Source organism: Protopterus annectens, chromosome 9.part0, assembly GCF_019279795.1.
Source record: "Protopterus annectens isolate FY-2018-M chromosome 9.part0, PAN1.0, whole genome shotgun sequence".
Classification (NCBI taxonomy): domain Eukaryota; kingdom Metazoa; phylum Chordata; order Ceratodontiformes; family Protopteridae; genus Protopterus; species Protopterus annectens.
Window position 1 is genome coordinate 127,689,703 of NC_056743.1, and position 25,188 is coordinate 127,714,890.

The 25,188-nt window shown below is 39.5% G+C and overlaps 1 protein-coding gene across 2 annotated transcripts in view; it reads left to right on the plus strand.

The window, feature by feature from the left end:
* The window catches only part of PDHX (pyruvate dehydrogenase complex component X), a 1,629,376-nt gene extending 1,605,342 nt beyond the window's left edge, over window positions 1-24,034 (plus strand). For both annotated transcript variants that reach the window (XM_044082641.1, XM_044082640.1), the window contains one exon: window positions 21,579-24,034. In XM_044082641.1, the coding sequence (XP_043938576.1) occupies window positions 21,579-21,843 (265 nt within the window). In that variant the 3' untranslated portion in view covers window positions 21,844-24,034. The remainder of the gene's footprint in view (window positions 1-21,578) is intronic.
* Window positions 24,035-25,188: the final 1,154 nt, after the last annotated feature.

Below are 25,188 nucleotides of genomic sequence, written 5' to 3' on the forward strand. Positions count from 1 at the left end.
CTTCACCAACAGGATCTGAATCTGAAGCAGATAGTATTTTACCCTCTAGTTCCCCTAATGAAGAAATTTCATTAGGGGGCATCATTGCTAAATGAAAGATTTTTTAATGGGGGTGGGATAAGAGGTATCTGACTCCCAAAAAATATACTATCAGCTTTTGAATACGGAGATACTCCTAAGACTGTTGCTATCCCTGTAGTTCTGGGTGCACTGAAAGATGCCTTTTCTGCTGCTTCATTGTCTCTGGATTCCCAACCTCTGACCCCTGTTAGGTTTTACAGAGTTCCTAATACTCGTTAGTGTCTTTCTAAACATCTTTCTTCTAACACTGTTGTCATTTTTGTGGATTTTGAGAAAGGTACTAGAACAATTCCCTCCTCTAATCCCATTCCCAGTGATAAAGACAGCAGAGCTCTTGATAGTTATGGCAAATGGGTGCATATATTGGCCACTTTATCTTTCTGTGCTGTTAAGTACCAAATCCACATGACTGAGTTTCTTCTAGGTAGCCTGTCTACCACTAGGTAGCCTTTGTACCACAAGAGTGGTTTCTGGCCCAGAAATTGTAGTTTATTAGAACTGTTTGCAATCTTTCCTATAACTAGTCTAGTCCAGATACAGATTTGCTGTATCCACGACTGTTTGTAAGCTTCTGAGCCCCCCAAGCCTTTCTGTGTCGGAGGGAAGCCCTCTAGCGTGTCAGTGTGACTGGTAAGCACTAGGTAGCCTATCTACCACAAGATGAGTGGTTCCTGGCCCAGAATTTGTAGTTTATTGGCCGTTTGGGCAGTTTTTCCATCTCTTTCAACTTTCTAGTTTAAAAGTCCACGTTTGTGCTTGTTTCCCACCTTTCCTGTAACTAGTCTAGTCCAGATACAGATTTGCTGTATCCAGGACTGTTTGTAAGCTTCGGAGAAGTGCCAAAGTCTGCTCTTCAAATTTTCCCTTAGATCTGCTAGTTCTCTCCTCTCCTGCAGTTTTTAGTAGCTTATTAATATAGCATTTTACCATACCAGACTTCTTGTAGCAATTATTGTAGCACACAAAATTGCTACTAGCACTAAACATTCTACAAGGAAACCGCTCCAGTGCTTATTATTAATGCCCACCCCTCCAGGCATGTCTAAAGGTCAGTTCCTTGTGCTTTCTCCTATTACCCTGGTGAACTTGGGTATCCTGAGGCAATGTAGCAACTGCCTCTTGTACACCGACAACCCTCTCCTCTTACCTCCCAGTACTCAGACTTGCGAGAGATGCATTTATATATCCAAAGTGGAAGCCACTCACTTTCCAGCCAAGACCGGAATAGCTGGTCAAGAGGAGAAGGTCAACACTTGTCCCACAACACATGGAACACATAGCCCTCCAGAACACACACCAGCACTGCTTTCACAAAAAAAAAAATAAATAAATAAATAAAAAAACACACACCCACCTTTGCAGAGGCTGTCAGTAAAAATCTACCCAAACAGCAGAGACCTCCAAGGCAGAAACACACTCGACCACCACAACACTAATCACGAGACACAACTCTCCTAAACAGTGTGCTACTCAACCAAAGCCCCTAAGGCAAAACAGCATGCCCAGCACACTAGTCCTGGGTGACTTGATAGGGAGACACACTGATGACCCACTCACTAGGTTGAATAAGGAGAAAGTAACAGTCAGCTGTCTGTCAGGTGCCAGGATCCGCCACATAATGCACGCACTCAGGTCCCTCAACAACAGGTACAAATATGACTCTGTCATTGTACATGTGGGTGTGAATGACCTGAGACCTACCTCCCTGGACTACATGAAAAGAGACATGGAGGTGCTCTCAGATTATGTAGCCCAGGCGGGTATGACCCTAGTCCTGAGCAGCATCCTACCATCACTCAGAATAATGATACCACAGTACAAGCAGAAAATGATTGATTTCAACAATTGGCTAAGTTTCTGGTGTCATTCTAAGGGGATCCAGTATCTGTATGCCTGGGAGGACATGATTGACAGACCTCGATGCTTTGCCAGAGATGGCCTGCATCTCTCACCCTTGGGCTTCCAGATACTGGCCAAGACTTTTGCCACCCCTATAGTGCCTTTTTTAGTCAGTGTTCCAAAGACCAAATTACCACCATAACAGTTACAAACAAATGTAATCTGAGGGTCATACTGCTCAACACTAGAAGTCTAAATCTCAAAATGCACTTGCTCAAAGCTGTCCTTAAAATGGAGAACATCAGCACTTGTGCTGTAACAGAGACCTGGTTCAAGGCAGCAGAAAGCACCCCTACACTACCAGGCTATAACTCATTCCACACCTTTTAGCCCCAGAACTTGGACCAAAGCTTAAAGACAGTGATGTTTCCATATTCATAAAGGATGCACACACCTCCAGACTGATAGCCCAACATAATGCATCAGACATACTTTAGGTGCAGCTAACATTGGGTAAGACAGCGATTTAGGTCGTAGCCTGTTATAGGTCCCCAGACATGTCCCAAGACTCACACTCCATGTTCCTAAGCACCCTGGAGAATATATTAGACCGTCATACTGGGCGACTTCGACTACCCCTCTATTAACTGGGAAAACTACTCATGTACCAATACACTTGCCCAATGGTTCCTGGAATTCATTAATTCCAATGCCCTGGACCAGCTCATTCCTACCCCTACTAGAGGTAGCAAAATCCTTGACCTGGTCATTACTAACATGGGCGACCGTTGCTCTACACCAATAGTCAACTCCTCCCTGGTTAGATCCGACCACAAACTAATCACCTTGGAAATCCACATCCCTCCCACCCCACCCCCCCACACCCCCACAAAAGTAACCACCATGAAAAACTTTCCAAAGCTAACTTTGGGTTCCTAAAAACAGAGGTGGCTAATTTCACGGCACCCATGCAAATGGAGAATAGTTGCATGGCTGCCGAATCATACACCAATGCACTGTACGAACACGTACACAAATGCATGGATCTCACCATACCCAATAGAGCCAAGACTCTCTCCTCCAAAAAAAGGAAGCTAATCTGGTGGTCCCCTGCCATAAACAAACTCTACAACAGAAGGAGGAAACTGATGCAGAATAAGGTGAAGTCCCAAGACTGGAAAATCTCCCTTATCAGCCTCAACAAAATGTTGAGATCCCTCATCAAATGCTCTAAAGCTAGCTATGAAAACCGAATTGCAGCAGATAGTAAAGACAATCACAAGGCCTTCTATAGTTATGTAAAGAATCTCAACGGTAATACCCAGATTTGCTCTGAGCTACTGCACAATGGTACCTCCTATACAGAGCCAACAGATATTCCCAATATACTGGCCGACAGATTCAGTGCCAAATTTAGCCCCCCCAAAGGACCAATCACAACACCAGTAGGTTACCAGGTACCCAGTATTACTGCTGCACAGGTTAAAACAGCACTGTCCAAGGCTAGGAATACAGCTTCTATGGGACCTGACAATATCGGGTCTATATGACAGTATCAAATGGACTAAAGAGCGAATGTCGAAATGGCAAAATAGCAAAGTCACGGAACATCGAATTTTTTCCCAGGGAAAAAATTTGGTGGGCCATCTTCAGGACTTTGCCATTTCCTCCACTATGGTGTGATGTCGGAGTTGGTATATTTAAGTAGGGGGGTGTTGGGGGTAAAGCCCCCCACTTAAATTTGTGTTTGAGTTTTTTTTTTTTTTATGGAGCAGTGAATTTTTTTCCCTGGGAAAAAAATTGCTGTTCCTGTTCCATTTGTTTACTATTTTGTTGTTTAGATATTATTGGTACGATGATATAGCATTCTCTATTTTCATTGTACGATAATATAATATAGACACCAATATCCCTGGCTGTCTTCTACATGAACTACAGAGTGAACTGGCACCTCACCTGTGTGCCCTGTTCAGTCACAACCTCACTTCAGGCTTTGTCCCTACTGAATGGTGCACTGCTACAGTCATCCCTCTCCACAAAGGAGGAGCAACTACAGACCCTGGGAACTATCGCCCCATTAGCCTGACAGGTCTGATATGCAAAGCTGTGGAACGCATCATCATGGACCTAATAAACAAGGATATAGGGAATCTCCAAACTCTGGATCCCACACAGTTTGGTTTTGTGAAGGGTAGATCATGCCAAACTTGGTCGACTTCTTTGAGTCAGTCACCAGAGATGTGGATGAAGGCAAGTTAGTTCAAACAGCCTATCTTGATCTGGCCAAGGCCTTTGATACCATTCCCCACTCAGGAATCATAGAAAACCTCACTACACTAGGCATCAATCTCTATATCACTAGGTGGGTTGCAAACTAGCTCACAGATAGAACCAACAGTGTGAAAGTAGCTGACTCCAGGTCAGACTGCCGAACAGTCACGAGTGGAGTCCCACAGGGATCGGTCCTGGGTTCTCTCCTGTTTGGTATCTACTTCTCAGAAGTCCAGGCCAACACGAAGGGACTCTGGCTGACAAAGTTCGCAGACGATTGCAAGTTGGGAGCCATTATTAACTCCCCAAGAGATGTTGACATCCTACAGAAAAGCCTCACTGAGACCAACGACTGGTGTCAGAACCATGACTTTAAGCTCAATGCCAAAAAGTGTGTCATCCCCTTTGGGAAAAACCCATTTCCCATGAATTACCACATCAGTGGTAGTCCACTGAACACAGAAGGCATTATAAGAGATCTAGGAACACAGGTTGAGAGCAACCTCTCTTTTGACCACCACATTGCTTCTGTGGTCAGAAAGTCCTTCTATGTGGCACATCTCATTGCTAAGGGTTTTGCATCCAGGAAGAAAGAGGTCATTGTCCCCCTCTACTCTTCCCTCATTAGGCCAATCATTGAGTACAGTGCCCCATTTGGCATGTACCTCACTAAACACCTACAACAACTGGATGGGCTGAAAAAGTACTTCACAAAGAGGATCGTAGGCCTTAAACACTTGTCCTATATGGATAAACTCAAAAAACTCCAACTATTCTCTGTCTCATATTGCCTACTTAGAGGTGATCTCTGCTTTACTTATAAAGCCATGTCTGATCCAGCTCTGTTAGAAATGCTACATCTAAAGAAATCCCAGTCCCTCCACACCACACACTCCAGATACCTCAACCTCATTACCACAGTCAACAGAACGTGCTGGAGGGACAGGTTCATAACCCAGAGATTGCCCATGCTATGGAATAGACTTCCCATACATGTCAAACAGAGCACCTCACTGGCCTTCTTCAAGAGAAATCTTGATGAGTGGATGGGAAATAGAAAATTTACCCCTGGGATCACTCCAGTGGCTCTACTCGACAGAGGCACTGGGAACTAAGGTTGGGTGGCAGGATGCCAGGGTAATCCTATGGGCTAGGCTTGTAAAGGCTCCAGGGCCATTAGCCTAGTACACACCTATGAACCTATATATTTTGAGTGGTATAAAACAGACTTCCTCAAATCTTCTTAAGTCTGACATGAAATGTAATTTTTTGGATATGCTTTTCCTCTCGGGCAGCTAAGCACACTATCAAATATGGCTATGATGTACGATGGTCTGGTCGCTGCATGTAGAGCAGCTGCAACTGGTACTGTAATGCGAAGGCATGCTTGGTTAATATTACAGTCCTTCCTTGAAGGTCTGAAAACTCAGTTATTAAAAGTCCCTCTAGAAAAGAACTACTGATTGGTAATGCTTCTACTGAAGTTTTCAAAATCTTAGAAGAAAAAAGAAAAATCATGCACTAAGTTAAACAGCTTTTCTTATCTCCAGTTCCTAAGTTTCAAAGGAACTATCCAACCAATCCCGGGCCCTTTTATCATAAGCCCTCCAAATCAGATTAGCAAAAAATCTGGGAAAGAACAGTTTAAAACAAAGTGACAAGGGGGCTCCCACCCCCACAAAATCTAATGGCGCTCAGGGATCCAAGACTCAAAGTAAAAAAAAAAAATTCTTTCCAGTTATTCCTTCCCTCTTCTGTCCACCCAGCCTTCATCAGAAAATTCCTGGAAACCCTTCTCTTTGCCTTCTTGCATGGCAAACAATAACCACAAACTACTGGAATCTAGACGTTACAGAAAATGGTTACAAACTGCAGTGGGCATCCTTCCCATTCCATCAGGAATCCCTCTGATCACTTCACACTTATTAATTAAGAAGATCATGGAGCAGTTTTCACAGATCGTTTGGGGAAAAGGATTTTACTCCAGACATTTTCTTATACCCAGGGAAGAGGGCACTAGGAGGAACGCCCCTTCTACATCTATCCAGGCTAAACCTTTTATGCATATTCCAAAATTCCTACTCTTTACTCTCAAACTGTTTTGCTCACTGTATGTGTGTGTGTGTGTGTGTCTGTGTGTGTGTGTGTGTGTGTGTGTGTGTGTGTGTGTGTGTGCGCGCGCGCTTGCGCGCTTGTCTATGTCTGTGTAAAATGCCCCAGTTAGGTATACCTGGTGGTTAGTATTACTCAAGCTCAAACCCTGTACTTTATGAACAAGGAAACAAGAGCCTGAATTCTGTACCCATACCATGACTTGTGATTCAAGGAGTTGTATCCGTAGCTCTGCACTTTCCAGATTTTCACTGAATATCTGGAATGTTTGGCTTATACTTTTGCTCTGCTCCTCTTAAAATTAGTGGTTCTCTGGCAAATCAGTGAGAACTGAATTTACTAAATAATAATAGCCATTTAAGTTTCAGTCTTCCTGTCTTTTAGGAAATGCATGGTAACACAAAACATTTTATTCTAGCAACTTTCTAAAATTATGCAAGTAATGTTTAAAATGTGTCCCTAATTTTTGGTCTTTGTCCCCCCCCCATACATTTTGGCTTTTTTTAGATTTCTTGTGCTGCAGAGTCAAGAGGTATAGTTACGCATCAAGTGGATTTTACAAGGAGCTGAGAGCTTCAGGGAAGAGAAGTTTAGTGCTGCATATGCCAAGTCTGTTTGCATTGTTAGTAGCACAACAGGTAGTATATTTACTTTTGATGCAGAAGGCTGTGGGTTCTACTCCAAAAGTATGTAATGGATAGCTGATACTGTACTGTGTTATACTTGAAAGGGGATGGATGCTGCAGTCCTGAGAATTTCCTCCTTTGGAGGAGATACATAGTAACTATGAAACTGTTATGACTTTGCCTTCCATTCCCTATTGCAATATTACTAGCTTATCATTTTTTTAATGTAACAGGCAATTTATTCTTCAAGGGTAACAGGCACTTTATTTGTAGATGAAACAATGACATATAAAGTTGTTTGCTAGCAGCAACCTCTTCAACAGTTACAGATCTCTTTAATGTGGAATTATTTAGATGACTTTTACTTCTGCAGCGATTGTGCATATTTACTGATATTGGTGGATTGTAATGACAGACGTTTGAGTAGACTTTTATGATGGAAATGTTTTGAATTAGGCAGTTTTGTCATTGGTTCATACATTTTGTTTCATTGCTTACTGGAAAAATATTCAAAACAGTACATTTAAAACACGCTGTAACAAGTGTGCTATATTATACAAGGAATATAATTTAGTACAATCAGGAAGGTGAATCAAAGAACGCATGTATGTTTGCATGGTCCTAAATAGGTGTGCAAGGGGGCCTATGATTTAAAAATAGCCCAAAGGTAAACTATCCACCACTGGCCAGATGCATTTTCTCTGAATGTGGGTTTCTGTGTTGTTTCAATGAATGTGAGTTTCAAGGGCAGAGAAGTTTTAATGCTAAGTCTGTTCTCATTGTGAGATTTTATTGCTTTGTTTAGCAAATGGCTGTCAGTGTTTGTGCTATAAAATTTAAAATAAAACTTTTAAATGAAATCCAAATAATCATTGTAGAAGGAAAGCATAAAGCAGTATGCATATTACAGTGTTTATGGTAAATAGGGAGAAATAGCCAAGTAATGGGATACTGGAATGGCTGCATGGGGGGGGGGGGGCTGTGTATGGGGGGGGCATTTGACTATGATTTTGAGAGGGGGAGGGGCGGCAATATGAAAGACAGCCCTAGGCGGCACAAACTCTAGGATGTTGCTTTATGCCTTTCCTTTTGCTTTCATTTCCAGAGTTCTTCAAATTATCAGAAATGACTTGCCAAAGATGCTATTGACCACCCCATTTTGGCCAAGACAGCACTAGTTCTCTTTTCTCATGCAGCTGGTCAGAGACAGTCACCAAAATCTCCCTCACTGAGTCACCTTGCTCACATAGGACAAGGAGTCTCTGATTCATCTGAATGTCCAAAATCTGAACCTAACTGTTTGAATGATAATTTTTTTAATGCCTTTTAGGTATCTTTTTTTTTTTCTTGAGGACATGCAGTGGGTATTGAAGGTAGAAATAAAATATACTATTAGGAAATCTTATTTATCCAAATGGGGAAAAACATCTCTTTGGTACTAAAATAGAAGATAGTACCCATCTCAAGTGGGGGAATCCCTGGTTCTTTAGTACCTGTGTGAATTCCTCAATACTGCCTGGCATACATTTTAATTAAGGTACACCTTTTGATTACATCAGTCTGTTTGCCACTGGATTCGATTCCCCCTATCTTCTCTTTTCAAATCAAACAATTTCTGAGGAAGTTCTACATATTACACTACCAAGAAAGAATGTGGCTATGATTTGGGATTTGAATTTTATTTTGGAAAAGTTAACTCAACCTCCCTTTGAACCTGCAATCAGATCTTCTCAAAAATGTCTAATCTGGAAGACTGTATTGCTGATAGCCTGGATTTATGCTATATGGGTACCTGAACAGCAGGCCTTATGTCCATTTAACCTTTCTTGTTTTGTTTTGGTTGTTTGTGTTTTTTTCACAAGGATAGGGTGAGTCTTAGAACCAAGCCTTCCTTTATGCCTAAAGTAGTTTCTGAATTGACTCATAATCAAACTATCTAGCTCCTTGCATTGTAACATAATCCACAAAATAAGGGAGAGACATAAAATATTTCATTGTCTTGATGTGCTCAGAAAGCTGGGATGTAAATAAACAATTTAGGAAAACTAATCAACTTTTGGTATTGTATAACAGCTAGTTTATAAACATTTTTTTCCAGATGACTTTTCCTTTCTATTTATCTCGCTATTCCAACCATGGCAAAAATAATTCTGAGAATGCTAACGCTCCTTCTACTAGGGCATTTGCCATCTCTGGGCTTTTTTGGAATTGTGTGGCCTCCCGATCCATTTGGAAGCAGCTACTTGGTCCTTTATTCTCATATTCACCAAACATTTCAAACTGTATGCTTTTTTCCAGGGCCATGTCTGACTTCACTAGGACTGTTCTACAGGGTGTTGTAGACCCTGATTCAACTCCACCCACCCTTCCCTCTTAAGCTTTGGCAGTCATCTCCATCTATATAAATACTGCAGCAGTGATTTTATGAAGAACATACTATAGTTGTGTAGTTAACTAAACAACATAGCAGTAAATGTTTGAATAGATTACTATAGCAGTGCAAGTACCCTCCCTCCATTCCCCTGAATTCTCTCTTCCTTGCTCAGGATGGCGTAACCTTTTCCCTGTTATTTATATATTAACACACTTTTTTCTCCATGACTGACTGGACTTAAAACTGTAGGCTTCAGCCTACAATTTAAGGGCAATAAAGCTCTGAAATCCTATTAATTCCGTTAGATTTGACTTGTGAGTTCTCAAGACACTTGTTGGATATGAAACAACAAAACTAGTGTTCCAAGCCTTGAGTCCCTTTAAGAATTATTTTTCTGTCATATCTCAGTAAGATAGATAACACTAGCTGTTTGCTGCCTTTGCTTCCAGACATGATTTTAAGCACACAGCAGAAGCTATGTGCTCCTCCTTGTTTTTTTTGTATTAAAATTATGCACATAATTTTTTTTTTTTTTTTTCTCAGCTGTCTTCTTTCTACTTTCTTGTCCCCTGTGCTTCTTTGAAGCTTTTCTGACCATCTCTTTTCCCTCCTAAAATTGAGCACCTAACACTGTCACTATTATATAAAGATATTTACATACATATTAGTAATTTATATGTATGTATTATAGCTGAAATAGTTTATGCTAGTGTTAGTCTTCTTGTCTGCAATACTCACATCTTCTGTAGAGAGGTATTATTTGTTTTTCCTTTTCTGTGGTAACCTTGTACTCCATATTATGTGTTGGTACCCACAATTAGGGATAAAGGAAGAGAGGAGAAAAGATTTTGGAAATGCCAGAAATGTGGGCATAAAATCCCACCCCAAAACACCCATGAGTTTGTGTGGTGTGTTTTAGAGTGGGTCATCTCTCTCTCAGAGGATGTTCAGTCTGTAAATTTTTTGGGCAAAGACCCCATTTTGATTGAAAAAATAAGCAATAATTAAGGAACTTTTGCCTCAAGAATGCAAAGCAGAGAAGCTTAAAAAGGCATTGGAAAAGAACAACAATCCTGAAAAGTCTAAGGAATCCGAATGTCATAAGAGAAGTTCCCAGATCTGAATCCACACCTCTCAGAGCCAGTCCTTATTTCCGACAAAAACAGTTGCTGAGCAGAACCTATTCAGAAAAAAATTATCTCAGATTCCTTCACGACCATATTCTGTTTCATTTAGGTCTTACAGAAGCACTTCTGAAGCAGATCTGAGTCACTTGACGAGGTCCTTTCTTAAGGTGCATATTGAAATAGGATCCCTCCCTTCCCCTTCGGTACCAAGGGTAGATAAGGTGGGCACAGATTTCCCTATAATAACTCCCTCCCTGACAAGAGTTTCTGCATCGGCAGTTATGTAGTCGATCCAACACTTCAGTGATGACCACAGTTTATGGTTTAGCTCTTGAGGACTCTGATCCAACTCACTCTACTCCAGGACTCTCAAAGCCAAGATGTCTTGGGACATTTGACTTGATGCTATGTCTTCGGCACCTTCATCAGAGATGTCTTGAACGGCACCATTGTTGGTGTCAGAGAACTCATATTTCAAGTCTTCAGTGCCAGTCGTCTCCTGTAAGCCATCCACCTTTTTCCTTTCAGGGGTTCCCTCTTTGGTACCACCCATTTCTCCTGCAGGATGATTGGATATGATTACTGACGTGGGTACCTCGTGGTGAAGGTGGACATGGCTTTTCAGATGATGAGGAGGATCATTTCATCTCCAACAAGAATTTCACTCTGTAACTTCTAATCCCTTATGTGTCAGCCCAAGCATGCATCAATGAGTCAGAGCCAAGGGTCAGGCTTTAAAGTTACTGCTTCACAGCAGGAGCCTCTGAGGAGTCAGGTGACACCCCCTCCTGACATTCGAAGAAATAGTATGTGAAGGGGAGGCTCGTATTGCGTCCCAATCACAGTTGGTCATTTCAGACACCATCTCAGAGGATCGAGAGGGTACCCCCCTTCCCCTCTAGAACATGCCAATTTCGGCAAGATCATTGAGTTTATGCAACAGAGGGGATCCTGGTCCTCAGATTCCCCTGTTAGGATGAGGAGATTCTCTTTGAGGCCTACTGCTCAGCCCCACCTAATTTGTGGGTGGCATATCCAACAGACGGTCTGATTGACCTAGTTGTTAGGAGCTCATGGCAGGAGCCTGACACCTGCAACAGAGGATACATACATATTCTGTCCATCAGCTCATTAAAGAATACTGGGTTATGGACAGATTAAGGAAGTGGCATGTGCTTCAGGCATGTGCTTAGGACCCTGAATGACATCAGTTACATTAATTTTTTTTCAGAGGTATGTAGCAAAACAAGCAATGGCACTTCTGAAAACTCCCTTTCACCATCAGATTCTGGGAAGCAACTGGAAACTTCATTGATCATAATGATAAACATCACCAATCTCTTAATGCATCGTACGTACGATGCAGCCAGTGGAGCAGCTAGAACGGCAGGAATTGGTGTTATCATGTGACGTCAATCTTGGCTGCACCGATGAGATTTTGCTGACAACTTTAAGACGTTTTGCATTTGCATATGCCTCATTTAATAGATCATCTTTGTTTAGTCAATCTATACGAGAAAAGATGCAGAGGTGTGAGCAAGATGGCAAAAACGCTTCCTGCTGCCAGAATGAGATTTGTAGACCCCCCCCCCCCCCCCATTAATTGTACAGTAGGAACCAAAAGGGTCCCAAGTTACTCTGGTTTAGAAAGTCCAAGTATCAGCCATTTGAGTCAACTTCTTTCAAGGGTTGCAGCAAGATAAACAGAATACACTGGGGTTAAAGCTGATTACACTCAAAGAAAGAGCAAAAATGTGCAAGAGAAACCACTTAACACAGCTATAGAAACAGACCATTTATTACAAAGACAAGAACAAAAAAGGTAAGTGCTCTCATGCCACTAAGGCGCTTCCTCAGACCATGATTCAGCAGTATTAAAAAAATCTCTCCTCATGACAGGCTGGTCCTTAGCTGTTCAGTTCCCCCTTCCCAGTGTTCTAAATACCTGAATTCCGCTGACTGGTATAGAAAACTGGAGCTCTCATTCTTTGTCATTGGGAGAACATAAAAATGCAGATTAGGGTACGGTTTTGTTTATTTGCTGCATGTGTCAGTGTTCTGTTTGTTTGGTACTTTAGTACCAAGATCCAGAAACTCCTTGAATTTGTTTTTCCTCCACACTTATAGTAGCTGCTCAAACCAAAGTGCATAGCTTTGGACATTTCTTATTGGAGCAAGCGTTAACATGATGCAGTCTAAGAAAATGATCAGTTTTAGAACAAGTTAGTGACAGCCTTTTAATGCTTAGGCTTTGCAGCTGAGATATGCATCAGTAAGCCTGTTAAGGAGAACAGAGAAAGTGAAAAATAAAACAGTAAATAGTTTGGGTCCCAATAAAAACAGTTATAATAATTCTCCAGCATCGTCCATCTGAAAAGTACTTTAATACATTTTCTCTGCATTTCTGCAACACTCATCTTTCCATTGACAATTTTCTGTAACTAAAGGAACTACAGTCCTTCTTCTCCACCTTCAGAGCTGAACTTAAAAAATTTCTTCACGCCAAATCAAACTGTACATGTCGCACAACAGGCCACGTAACACAAAAGCCTGTTGACCCCTAGACTTACTGTCAACTATTTACACTTCTAACCTTCCCCACTATCCCCAGCCATGACTCATTACCCCCACAACATTTCCACCATGATGTAAACCTGAAATATAATCATGTCTATTGTAAATATGCAGTTCTGTCGTAATTTGTGCTACATCTGTTAACTGCTTCTGTATATTTTTGTTATATATTGTTACTGTTCTCTTTTTATATGTAGAGCTTACTGCCTCTCTAGTCTCCTTTTTTCTTCTTCTTTGTGAATTATTTCAATCAAGCACCTGTAAATGGTCAGGTGAGATTAGTATGCCACCCTGGTAAACAAATGTAAAATAAAAATAAAATAAGTAAAATATCATTATTTTTCTTGATTATTTATTTTATATTACGTCTTGACAATAAACAAAACTGGGAACTTTAGAACGCTCAGTATATATTACATCTGTTGGACAACTCTTCTGTACTACATTTTTAAAGCCCTATTAAACTAAAGTATTTTTTTCCTGCATGAGCAAACCTTTTCAAAATTATATCACTGCTTTTCCAGCCTGATTACTTGAGTTAAATGCTTTATACACAATTTTAAATTAAATTAACTGTAAATCTTACTGGTATGATGCAGACTCAGCTGAACTGGACAAGAAGACAGTATTTCCTACTGTTTTTTTTTTAATTAAAAGATATTTTTCGATGTTCAGGATTAATTTTATTATTATTTTTCTTAACTTGGTAAGTAAGTTTCCTAGAAGGTTGGATATGTTGTCATTAAATGCTTTCAGAATTATTTTGTATGACTAACATGTCATTATCATCTATTTGATTTTTAAACTCTTTATGTTCATAAATGGCACTTATTTAGTAGCCCTGCCTTACTTTATTATTTGTACTTTGCAATGTTAGGCATAAAATGACCCTTCTTAATGTTAACTAGAATTTGCATAATGTCCTTTAAAACCTTCACACATTGCAAGTGCAGGGCCTAATTAAGTCTCTTTAATTCATTGCCTATTCTCACCAGTTTATAAGGTTCAGCAGCTGATAAAAACAACCAAGCGAACATTCAGCTTTGCAAGTCATTTATGAAAAAGTTCCTGTACTCCCTGATGTGGGTGATTTCACCCCTCACACCTTACTTACTTATAAAATGCATGTGGGCCTTGACATCCTGCAGGAAGAATACATGTAAGGCCATGTGTGGTCTTATAGAAAAATTACTCAACAGAAAGCCTTCTCCCAAGAGGGTGTGCACTGGGCTGAGTGAACAAAGGATGTAATAAAAAGATGTGCTGTAGTTAGTCAGACATTTCAGCACCAGACCTGTGTGATGTATATGCATTAAATATACTTCAACCATAAACTGTTAGGCAAAGGTGAACCCTTTGCTGACATTATAGAGTGGAAGGCAAGACATAGCTTAATGTATCCATGTTCCCTCTTTCGGACTAACTTTTAAGTGCCTTAGTTTTTAAGGTTTATGTTTACGTTTTGTCCATGATTTGGCACTGGGATATGAGACCAAAAGATGTATTTTTTCTCCGGCACTTAAACATAAGGAGTAAAGCGATGTCTGCTGTTCAAGCTTCAACCACAAACTAATAGGCATGGATGTGCTACTCATGTGTGCATCAGTTTATGATGAATTCCTTCCCAATATGATGCACTGGAAAGAATGGTATAGCTTAGTTTGTATACCCATATTCCCTATTTTTCGACTACATTATTTGTGTATATCCATATTTCCTGTGTTGGTCTAACTTAAAAACAGGTATCTAGAGGCTTCTTTTAAGACACTGCATTTTACTTTATGCAAGGCTTATCATTTTACGGTATATTAGCAGCCATTGACTGAGATGTATGACCTTTTCTCTGATATTCTGTTCCTGTCCCTCATTACTCTCCTTAATTCTGAATGTCCTATATTTCTTCCAGCTTGTATTTCTCACATCTGTTCTCTCTGTCTTTATCCAGCCTGGTTTTCTTCTATCCCTGTATGTCCTTCCTCTCCTGATACAGGATTTAATTTCTTTCTTTCTCAATGTGGTTAGAAGACTCCTCCATTGTTCTTGGTTGCTATTGTTCATCTGTGTTATATATGTGTTTTCCAATGGACTAAAATCTATCCCCACATAATTCCAGATCTGTGCTTTTATAATTTGTCCCAGTATTTCTTCAAGAATGTAGGCCACAATAGTAGTACAAGCTTTGTTGTCCAGTGCTTCCCTACTAAACTTCTGTCACCCATTCACATTGTTAGAACTAATTAATTTTCCAGTCTGTGCCTGTCTAATTTAAAACAGTGGCTGACAAAACATACCGAACTATGATTAAGGCTGAACCTTTTAGACTTTGTCCCACACTCCTCACAGCATGTGACACATTCGTTGCTGAGCCTGTGAAATGCATTAGTAACATTACTTTTAAATTGGAAACATTCTCTGAGTTGTGGAAAAGGACTTGCATCTTTCTCTTCCTAAAAGAATGTAAACTGTTTCAACTGATATTGCCCCGTTTCTAGAACAGACTTCCCATACGTGTCAAACAGAGCACCTCACTGACCCTCTTCAAGCGCAACCTTGATGAGTGGATGGGAAATCACAAATTCATCCCAGGGGTTCCACCTGTGTCTCTCATTGACAGGGGGTGACAGGTGCTGACTGAGGTTTCTTTTTGGGGATAAACTATTGGCTAGGCTTGTAAGGGCCCTAGGGCCGTTAGCCTAGTAACCTCCTATGATATGGACTATTCAGAAAGCTGTGAATGCAACTGAAAACCCATATTGAAACCAGGGGTTTCTTTAGTGACCATCAGCATAGAATTAGAAAGGAACGGAGACCTCAAGCTGCTTTACTGACATTTACAACATATTCTAGGCAGTGGAACTGGGTAAAATAGCTATCAGAGTATTTCTACTCCTATCCAATGCCTTTGACTAAGATAATCATGCTAAACCATAAATGGAGACTTCTTGAATATGGTCTGAATAAAACTGCAGTATGCTGTTTTTCAGATCTTTCATGTCTTCACTGAACTTTTTAAAACCCAACTTCAGACTTTAACATCTGGTGTACTTCATGGTTTGTCCTGGGCCCTCCTCTGGCTACCTTTCATTGTTAATTCCATAGTTGTTATCCTTTCTAATATTACAAAGCATTTTTGTGCTGATAATGTAGTAGTTTGAGCATGCAACAATTGTTTCAGCTCATATGACAAATAGGTCTGCAGGTCAGTGCTGGCCAACTTAGTAGGTGGTAAATATAAAAGTATAAACAGCTGTCAAGGCAGCTGCAATATGTTCAGATCAGACAGAGGATTGCTTGCATTAGTTCTGACCTAGAAATATTTGGGAGTGTGGCTGGATCCAGCATTGACAGTACCTAGTCATATGCATAGTGCTGTAAATAAAATAACCACACTACTGTCCCTTCCTTATAGACTACGTAATGTATATAAAGTGGCACAGGAGAGACGTGATAACGTGTTAATTCTGCAGCTTTAGTATGTGACTTTCAGAGGGTACATACTGCTCAAAAGAGAATCTGCAGATTTGTCACTGAAGCAGAAAGTAGATAACTTCACTGCCTCACTTTCCACAGTGAAGGATGCTTCCCTATAAGTTTTATAACCAAACTCCCATTGATACAATGCTGTACAAACTAATCAATATTTATTATTGCAAGCCCCTTAAAAGAACTCTAGTACTTGAAACAAACATGACAGCTCCAAGGTCAATTTCTCCTCTCAACATTCATTAGTAATTCCTCATCACTTTTATTGCACGTTTTAAAATCTTCTTCCATTTTGGGCCCTGCTATGTGGAACTTCATTCCTTCTTTACAGTAGGAACTACCTAATATTGCCTCATTTTCTAATCAGTTTAAGGAACTTCTTAGTTTGAAACAGATTGCAAAAGAGCCAGCTTGGGGGCTTAGAGGGATAAAGTGCTGACTGCATCCCAGGGAAACTAGTACAGTTATTGCTTGGGCACCTGACAGAGCTGGCAGAGAGGATGGATGTTCCTGTCCTGCATTTGCAAGGTATATGCTGATGTTCTCTCTCTCACCCACGTAAAGCTGTAGTGGAGGGCAGATCTCAGACAGAAGATGTTGGACTATTGGGCAGAAAAATGAGCAACATCATCTCTACCCGATGGGCCTAGAGGTGGAGATGCACACTGATGTACTTCCCTATTGCTGAGACAGCCATAACAGTAGTGAGTTTAGCTGACAAGGATAGGACCTAAGGTTATGAAAACCAGCTGCTGCGGTGAATGATAGTAGTACTTTCAGCATTTAACTCTTACCTCCAAGCCAGATGAAAATACAAATATGAGTAAGTTGAGGGCTTTTGTCCTGTTGGAATGAATGGAATGATAGAGCTTTGTTAAGAGAGAGCCTTAATGATTGGGGTGCTGGTCCCAAAAAAATAAAAATAAATAAATAAATAAAGGCTGGGGTATTGTTTCTTAATTACCCAGTTTGCTGGGGAGGAATTTCAGACCATTTAGGTATGCGTCTACAGAGAGGTCATTTGGGTGTTGCAGTAATGGAGTATTATGAAGTTTTGTCCTGTTTTTGCAGAGCCTTTTGGCGGTTGGCTTAATGGTTAATGTTCTTAAATAATAGACAAGGTACAGAGTTTGCCCCCCCCCCCCCCGAAGCTCAAACCCAGAGGTGCGAGACCTAGGAACACAGGTAGATATCAATCTGAACTTTGGCCACCAAGTTTTCTGTGTGGTGAGGAAAGCATTCTATGTTGCGCATCTCATAAGTAAGGGCATCGCATCCAGGTCTAAGGATGTTATAGCCCTACTGTACTCGACACTCATCAGACAACTAATCGAGTACAATGCTCCCTTTTGTATGTACCTCAACAGACACTTGCAGTAGCTGGAGAGACCACAGAGGGTCCTCACCAAGAAAATACACCGCCTCCAAACCATGACATATGTGGATAGATTAAAAGCCCTGTCACTGTACTCTGTATTATATAGACTGTTGAGAGGAGACTTGTGCCTGGCCTACAGGGCATTCTCTGACCCTGCCCTGATGGATATGTTTCACATATACACATCTAATGGCACAAGAGTCACTCCCTGCAGGGATCTTAACCTAGCCTGTGACATTAACAGAACATGCTGGAGGGACAAAAATGTCTCTCAGAGACTGTCACTCCTCTGGAACAAACGTCTGATTCAAGTGAAGCAGAGTTCCTCACTGACCCTATTCAAGCGCAACCTGGACAAATGGATGGCAGACCGTAAATTCACCCCGGGGGTGGCACCTATGTCCATCATAGACTGGGGGAGTCAGTGTTGACCATAGACTAATACTGCAAAATACGTTCACTTAATAAGGACAGATGGGGCAACTTGGGATAAATATGGCTAGGCTCGTAAGGGCTGTAGGGCCGCTAGCCTAATAACCTCCTATGAAATTATGAACCAATCCATGTTATCCCTAGAAGTGTTCTGTATGCACTAAATATGCCTGACTTTATTTTATTGCACCTAGGCCATGAATGGAAATTGGCCCATATATTCATTTATCTGTAAAGTAAAAGAAGTATAAATAAACAAACAAATATATGTATAGATAAATCAGTGAGTTGTATATAGTATTCCAGATAAATAAATAAACAAATATATTCTTGATTCATTGAGGATTTTAAAGTTTAAGGTACTTAGGAGAAATTGTTGCCTTGGCCTATACAGGGGGGCATTTTTTTTTAAAGCTAGTATCACAGCGGTGTTCCCTGTTAGGCGAGAGCGTAGTAAATCTGAAATTCTTGTTTTCAGCTACCTCAAATATGAATCTGTTGTGCTATGAAATTAAGCAAATAAGTGGAAGTACATATTCTAATCTTGGATGAAGAACATTTAGGGCTGTAGACTGTTTAGTATCTATGGTAAAGTCGGATATTTTATAGAATACTTTCAGCTGGGATAATCCTATAAAATATCCCATGTCTTTACCAACGATGCTAAACAGTCTACAGCCCTAAATGTTCTTATCCTAGATTAGAATATGTCTTTCAACTTAGTGCCTTAATTTCATTGCGCAACATATCCATATTAGAGGTAGCTGAAAACAAAATTTTCAAATTTTCTGAGCTCTCTCCTAACAGGGAACACCATTGAGTTACTAGCTATAAATACAAATGGCCCCTTCAGCTGGGATAATACACACAGTGGCACATAAGACAGTGTTGTCACCTCACATCAAGAGGTTACCCGGTTCAATTCTCCACTGGAGTGCCTTCTGTGCAGAGTCTGCATGTTCTCCCTGTGTTCTCAGGGGTTTCCTCTGGATGCTGCGTTTTCCTTCCACATTCCATATACATGCAGTAGGTGCTTGGATATCTAAACTGGCCAGAGATGTGAGTGAATGTTCAAATGTGTGGTGCGGAAGAAGTACAGCAGCAGCAGGGCTAGCCACCTGTATGTGTAAATCCTGACTCTAGATGATTGTCACTGTAGAAGTGACACCCCAACCCCATGCACAAAAATGAGAAAAGGGGTTGTGGATGGATGGGTGGACTTTCAGCTGGGATAATACTGTACTTGCCTGCATCTCTGAGTGTGTACTATATGAATGGTTTTGGTCTGTGTGCATTCTTAAATGTTTTTGAAGGTTGGTGCATGGTAGATGTTTCTTTTCACAGTTCATTTATTGTGATTCTTTCCCTTTTTGCCAGTCTCTTGTGTTTTTCCCAATCATATAACATTAGATTTTTATGTCCATAATTTATCAGAGTCTTTCTGTAGTGGTTTTTCCAGTGTAGTTCCACATTTGTGAACATCCAAAGTCAAATATAACAGAAATGTACTCAGCATAACAATTTTCCTGTGAGAAGGAGTTCTTGAATAGTTACTTAATACTGTCCTACCATTCCTTTTTTGGCTGGAAAGCCTTTCCATCCCAAGGTTTTAGATGGCTTTTCCTTGAGATCATTCAAATATATACTTTATTCTGTGCATTTGTGTTTTTTAATCCCTTACATGTTGTGCTTACTCAGTATATAAGGCCAAACTGTACATTGTGTCTTACCATCTGATGCTGAGAAATGTTTATGCCCCAGAGGACAGGAGTAAGAAAGGTTTCTGAAATGTGCTGAAGAGGGGATATTAGAAAAGCATGTCCCAGCAGTTACTGCAAAAAGTGTCATCATGAATCAACTAGTATGGTGTGTACCTATTTGCTATTTCCCTATCCCCTTTTAATCTGTAAATAGATATCTCTCAGTTCACTATTAGAAGGGTAATGGTGCCTGACATTATGGCTGTCCTCCTGTTTATCCATCCACTAATAGTTCTTTTGAAGTATCATCATCTTGTGTTCCTGCATTTGATAGTTTGTATACCATAACTACCCTTTAGGCATTCGTTGCTTTCTTACTGGAACTCGTTGTCAGCTCCTTTGTCTTCCCTTCCTTTTATTGACCAATTCCTTTGATAGTGTGTTTATCCCATCCCAAAGAAATGCTGTCATCTCTATGTTCTTTACTCATCCTATCACCCATTTCCTTTGCGCGCTTCTATTTTTAATAACTATGTCAGTGCGCAGATCATTTGCCCCCATGTGCAAACCACCTAGAATTTAGCCCATGGTTTTTGTAACTCCCTTCAGCTTGAACCGATTTGGTGGGACTACTGAAATACCTAGATACCTGTCAAATTCGCCTACCAGAGTAAGCTTATCTCCCCACCTACTTCTGACTGTAATGGAAATGTCCTTGTATTAGTAGACATACCGTAGCGTCATACCTAACCCTTACTATCAATTTCAATGTCACTATCAACTCTAAGTGATTTCTAGATGTTTGCTGTATTCGTCTCTCAGGTAGTGTAGTTATAGGCTACTGTCACCTTTACATTTCTTTATAAATTAGTATTTTTCAGTAATACAAGGATTGATGAGGTTTTATAGCCTGGAAAAATATCTGTGTTTGGGTTTTAAATATTAGTGTAATGACAGAAGAGTCAGTCAGAACAGTCTGTATAAAAGAAGTATATTGTCCCAGACTGTGTGTTAGGGGAATTAATTATTTCTGTATTTGTTTGTTTTGATGATTTGTTAACTGAATGAAATTGGCTGGTACGAGTCCCTTTTACAGCCACTACCCACATCCAAAGCAATACAAGAAAAAAAAACGAAAGATACCAAAAAAGTCAATATGAATAGTTAAGCATTGTAAAATATGACTACAAAGTGGTAAACGGGGCTAGGAAACAAAACAGTAGCATTGGTAGCATCAGGTGCATATCTATTTATGTATAATGTTAAATTTGAAGTAAGACATTTGTAGACAGTTACAGAAAAAAATTGTTCAAATTATTGTAAGAATGTAGGCTTTAGAGACAAACATTAAGAAGAGAGGAATGAATGAATTAGTTATCTAGTTTATTGAAAAAAACTGTAAAATCTAGCACATACGTACATACAGTTAAAAAAAGAATAATAAATGGTTTAATAAAAAGACTGTATAGCACGTGTATATATTTACAAAAGAGACAGTATGAATGAAATACAGTTCTTTTTAAACTAAACAGTTTGAAATAACTCTTCCGGACTAACAAATATGTTTTGCTTTCCCTTTAGTGTTTCCAATTTAGGAATGTACGGAATTTCTGAGTTTACTGCTATCATCAATCCCCCTCAGGCTTGCATACTGGCTGTTGGTGGTTCCCGACCGGAGCTTTCTGTGTCTGTAAATGAAGATGGAACCCAAAAAATCCAACAAAAACAATCTATGACAGTCACATTATCAAGTGATGGACGCATTGTTGATGATGCACTTGCTTCAAGGTTTCTGGAAAACTTCAAATTAAATATTGAAAACCCCAACCGTCTTATTATGTTTTGAATTCTGTTACAAGTGTTTTCACGGAATCTCTGCATCTGGCTTGTGGAAAAAACATAAATGAGACTAGAAAAGTAACACAACTGGAATGTTAATTTTAAAGAGGCACTGGAAATATTTCTGCTTTTCATGTTAACTGCTTTTGATCAAGGTTGTTTTTCTCCTTATTATAAATATAATTTCTGTAGAGCCACACAAACATTTTAGCACATTTCATTTAAAGAGCCAATAACTTTAATAGCAACCATTTACATTGAAGTATACAATATTTCTATGCAGTTGTTACTGTTTTTTGTTTTGCTAGAAAAAAACTTTTCTGCCTGTCCAAGTAAGATACACAAGATGAGTTGGACAAGGATATCTCTGGAAGCCAAAATGGGTTACACATTCTGAGATAAATTGTTTCTAGCTGACAGCGACTTCTAGATCTAGACAATAGTTACTAAGAGGCTTGTGTAGCAAAATGTCAGAAAGTTGCTGTAGCTAATGGAAGAAAAAAAGCTACTAGACAATTTATTTTTGTACTAGGTTTAGTGTTCTACACCAGCCTATCACCATTAGCAAACCCTTTTTTACATTTCCTTTGTGTTTCTCACTACTGAATGGGTAATTCATTGCTTGGTAATGTTGACTGTATCAGCACAGTCATAGTTCACAGATGTTTCATCAGCAGTAGAACAGTCAGCAAAAGTGTCTAAGCTGACCATTATCTGTTATCATTTGCATTAAGTAATTGTTGTCTTGAAAAACAAGCAACAGTCCTGTGTGACTTATATTGGACCAGACCACAGAACGAAGCTTAGCATGTCTGCTTCTGGGTAAACCACTGCATGTTCCAACATTATGATAATAATGTTTTGTGTCACACAAATAATCTTTGATTTTCTGGCACCCCTTCTTCGCATACTGTTATGAAAATAAGATGTTTTAATTTGTAAATATTTTATTTTATGTTTTTTTGCTTCATTTTCATAACCTGACGGGCAGTAGAGGATTTCAGCCATCTATAATTTGCCTCCACTTTTTTCCTTCCTTGATGAATAAGACAAGCTGTTGAAAAAACTGACAACATTTACAAAATAATGCACTGCTTACTAAATGGATACGCAAACACCAATCCTAGAAGTTGTTTGTGTCTAAAAATCATATTTCTGAGGCAGTTCTGAGCATTTAAAGAGAATACCCAAAAGGTTTTCTGTAAAACCAACCACGTAAAGTCAAGAGCATGTACAAGGGGAGTTTATGGTCCAGAATCGGGCAGAATAGGTAGCTTTTTCTGTGGGTAGCCTCATAAGTGTGGAAAGGGGGCCACAATTGGGTAGTTTAAAGTAAAAGCAGGTCTGTTGCATACTTGTGGTGTAAAGGCCATCAGCTCAATACATTGCAGTCCATCCTTGGAAGAATTACCACATCATGTTTCACAGTTTGTGAAGGTGGAAAAAAATTTCCTTCCACAAGGTTATTTGTTTACTGTCCTACTTTATCCATACCCATGTGTTGTGGACTAAACTGGGTCTATATATTGAAGTTTCTTGTCAAGTAAGATTCTTCGAAGTTGTAGATTTGCTAATGGGTGATTTGGTAGAGGTAAACTCATTTGCCTCTTTATGAGCCAGATATATTCAAGACAAGACTTTTGAAAGTATCTTCAGCTGAAGCATGCTATTAGCTCTTTTCAGGAATCATCCTGTAGGCGAACAGGATATAAAAGTTGGTTGAATTTAAATTCTCAGTCTGGTACCAGATAGGTATCATGACATGTATGAAAGAGTTAAGGCAGTCAGATTTATAAAGTATTAATGTTCTCTTCTTTTATTACCCCCTTACTTTATTCCCTATTGTTTGCTCACCAGAGCACTGAGGAGTTACATAACATTCCATAAAGACAGATACAAACATTTTAGCTAATTTCTCTTATACAACCAATCCATATTAATTTGGGAAATTTCATAACCCCAAAAAAGTTACACATTTCTTTATTCACCATAGCCTCATGTTCAGGCAGTGTACCAAAAACATATCTTTGTAACTCATGCTCATCACAAAACTACTACTTTGTTCCCAAATCCCTCTCAGGAAAAAAAAAAACAAAATTTAAAGTTCTTTCTTGTGGCATAGCAAATTATTAGTGAGGATAGTGGATGATAATCTTAAATTCGATCTGCAAATACAAAGTTGCACAAGAAAAATTCATCAAAAACTAGGGATGCTATACAGAGCCAAAGGTTTTCTCAATAATGCAACTAAAACTACACTTGCCACTACTTATCTCTGTCCCACAATTCTTTATGCCTTTCCCATCATTACTAACCTTTAGACATTACAAAAATCAAAGCTTGAACAATGCTATAACAAAGGTGCGAAATTTGCAGCAAATACCCTTTTCAGAGCTCACCACTGTATTACAATAAAAAGCCTAAACTAGTAAGAACTACCCCATGAACTAACTTATACACAACTTATCACCTATAAAATTATTAGGCATCCATCTGCTTGTCTGGCAGTAAATAACATTCTACACAATTAGGTTTCCAGCCTATCATTACAATCCAGTGACCAAAAATTCCTCTCTGTCCACAGACCTATTAAATCTGCTGGGCATTGTCTGTACTGATAGCATTTTGCTAAGGCTTGGAACTCTGCCTTTATCCATCAGGTCAGTAGCCTCCCTCCCATCCTTCAAAACCATTCTGAAAGTCTTCCTAGCCAAAAGCTGGCTCTGTTCTTGCTCAACATCAAGATAAACTATATCCTTAAATGTGAGCAAGTACCTATTCATACCTTACACCTCCTTACTATCCCTTTTGCCACTTTTTTCTTTACTTATATCTATTTATGTCTCCTGGCTTTATCTCTAAATATACCATAAGCCTGATTTTCTCTCACTATCCTATTGCAGTTCCTTTTTGTACTATACTAACTTACTTTTACTTTCTTTATAAACTGTCTGAAATTTTTCTAAATATTAAATTTTGGTGACACAACATGTATCTATTCTTAACCAATGTTTTCACATTACGTCTAATTTGGCATAATTATTTAAACTGTAGATGCTTTTTGTATTATTTTTGAAGATTGTAAAATTATTGTTCTTTTCTTCCTGGGCCCCCACTGAAAATGGGGTCCTACCCAGTCCAACTTTTGCCTGGTAATGAAACGTCAATAAGTAAGTAAAGAAATGTCTTCAGATAATGAAAGTGTGGAATATTTCTTGGGTAGTGGGTTAGACAGTGTAGAAAGTAGTACGTCCAATCATTAGCTGAGTTATTTCAGAGTTTCTTCAGGAATGCTGACTGTAACAGAAAATACTAATAACAAAATTTCTGTTCTACACACCTTCTGTTTCCT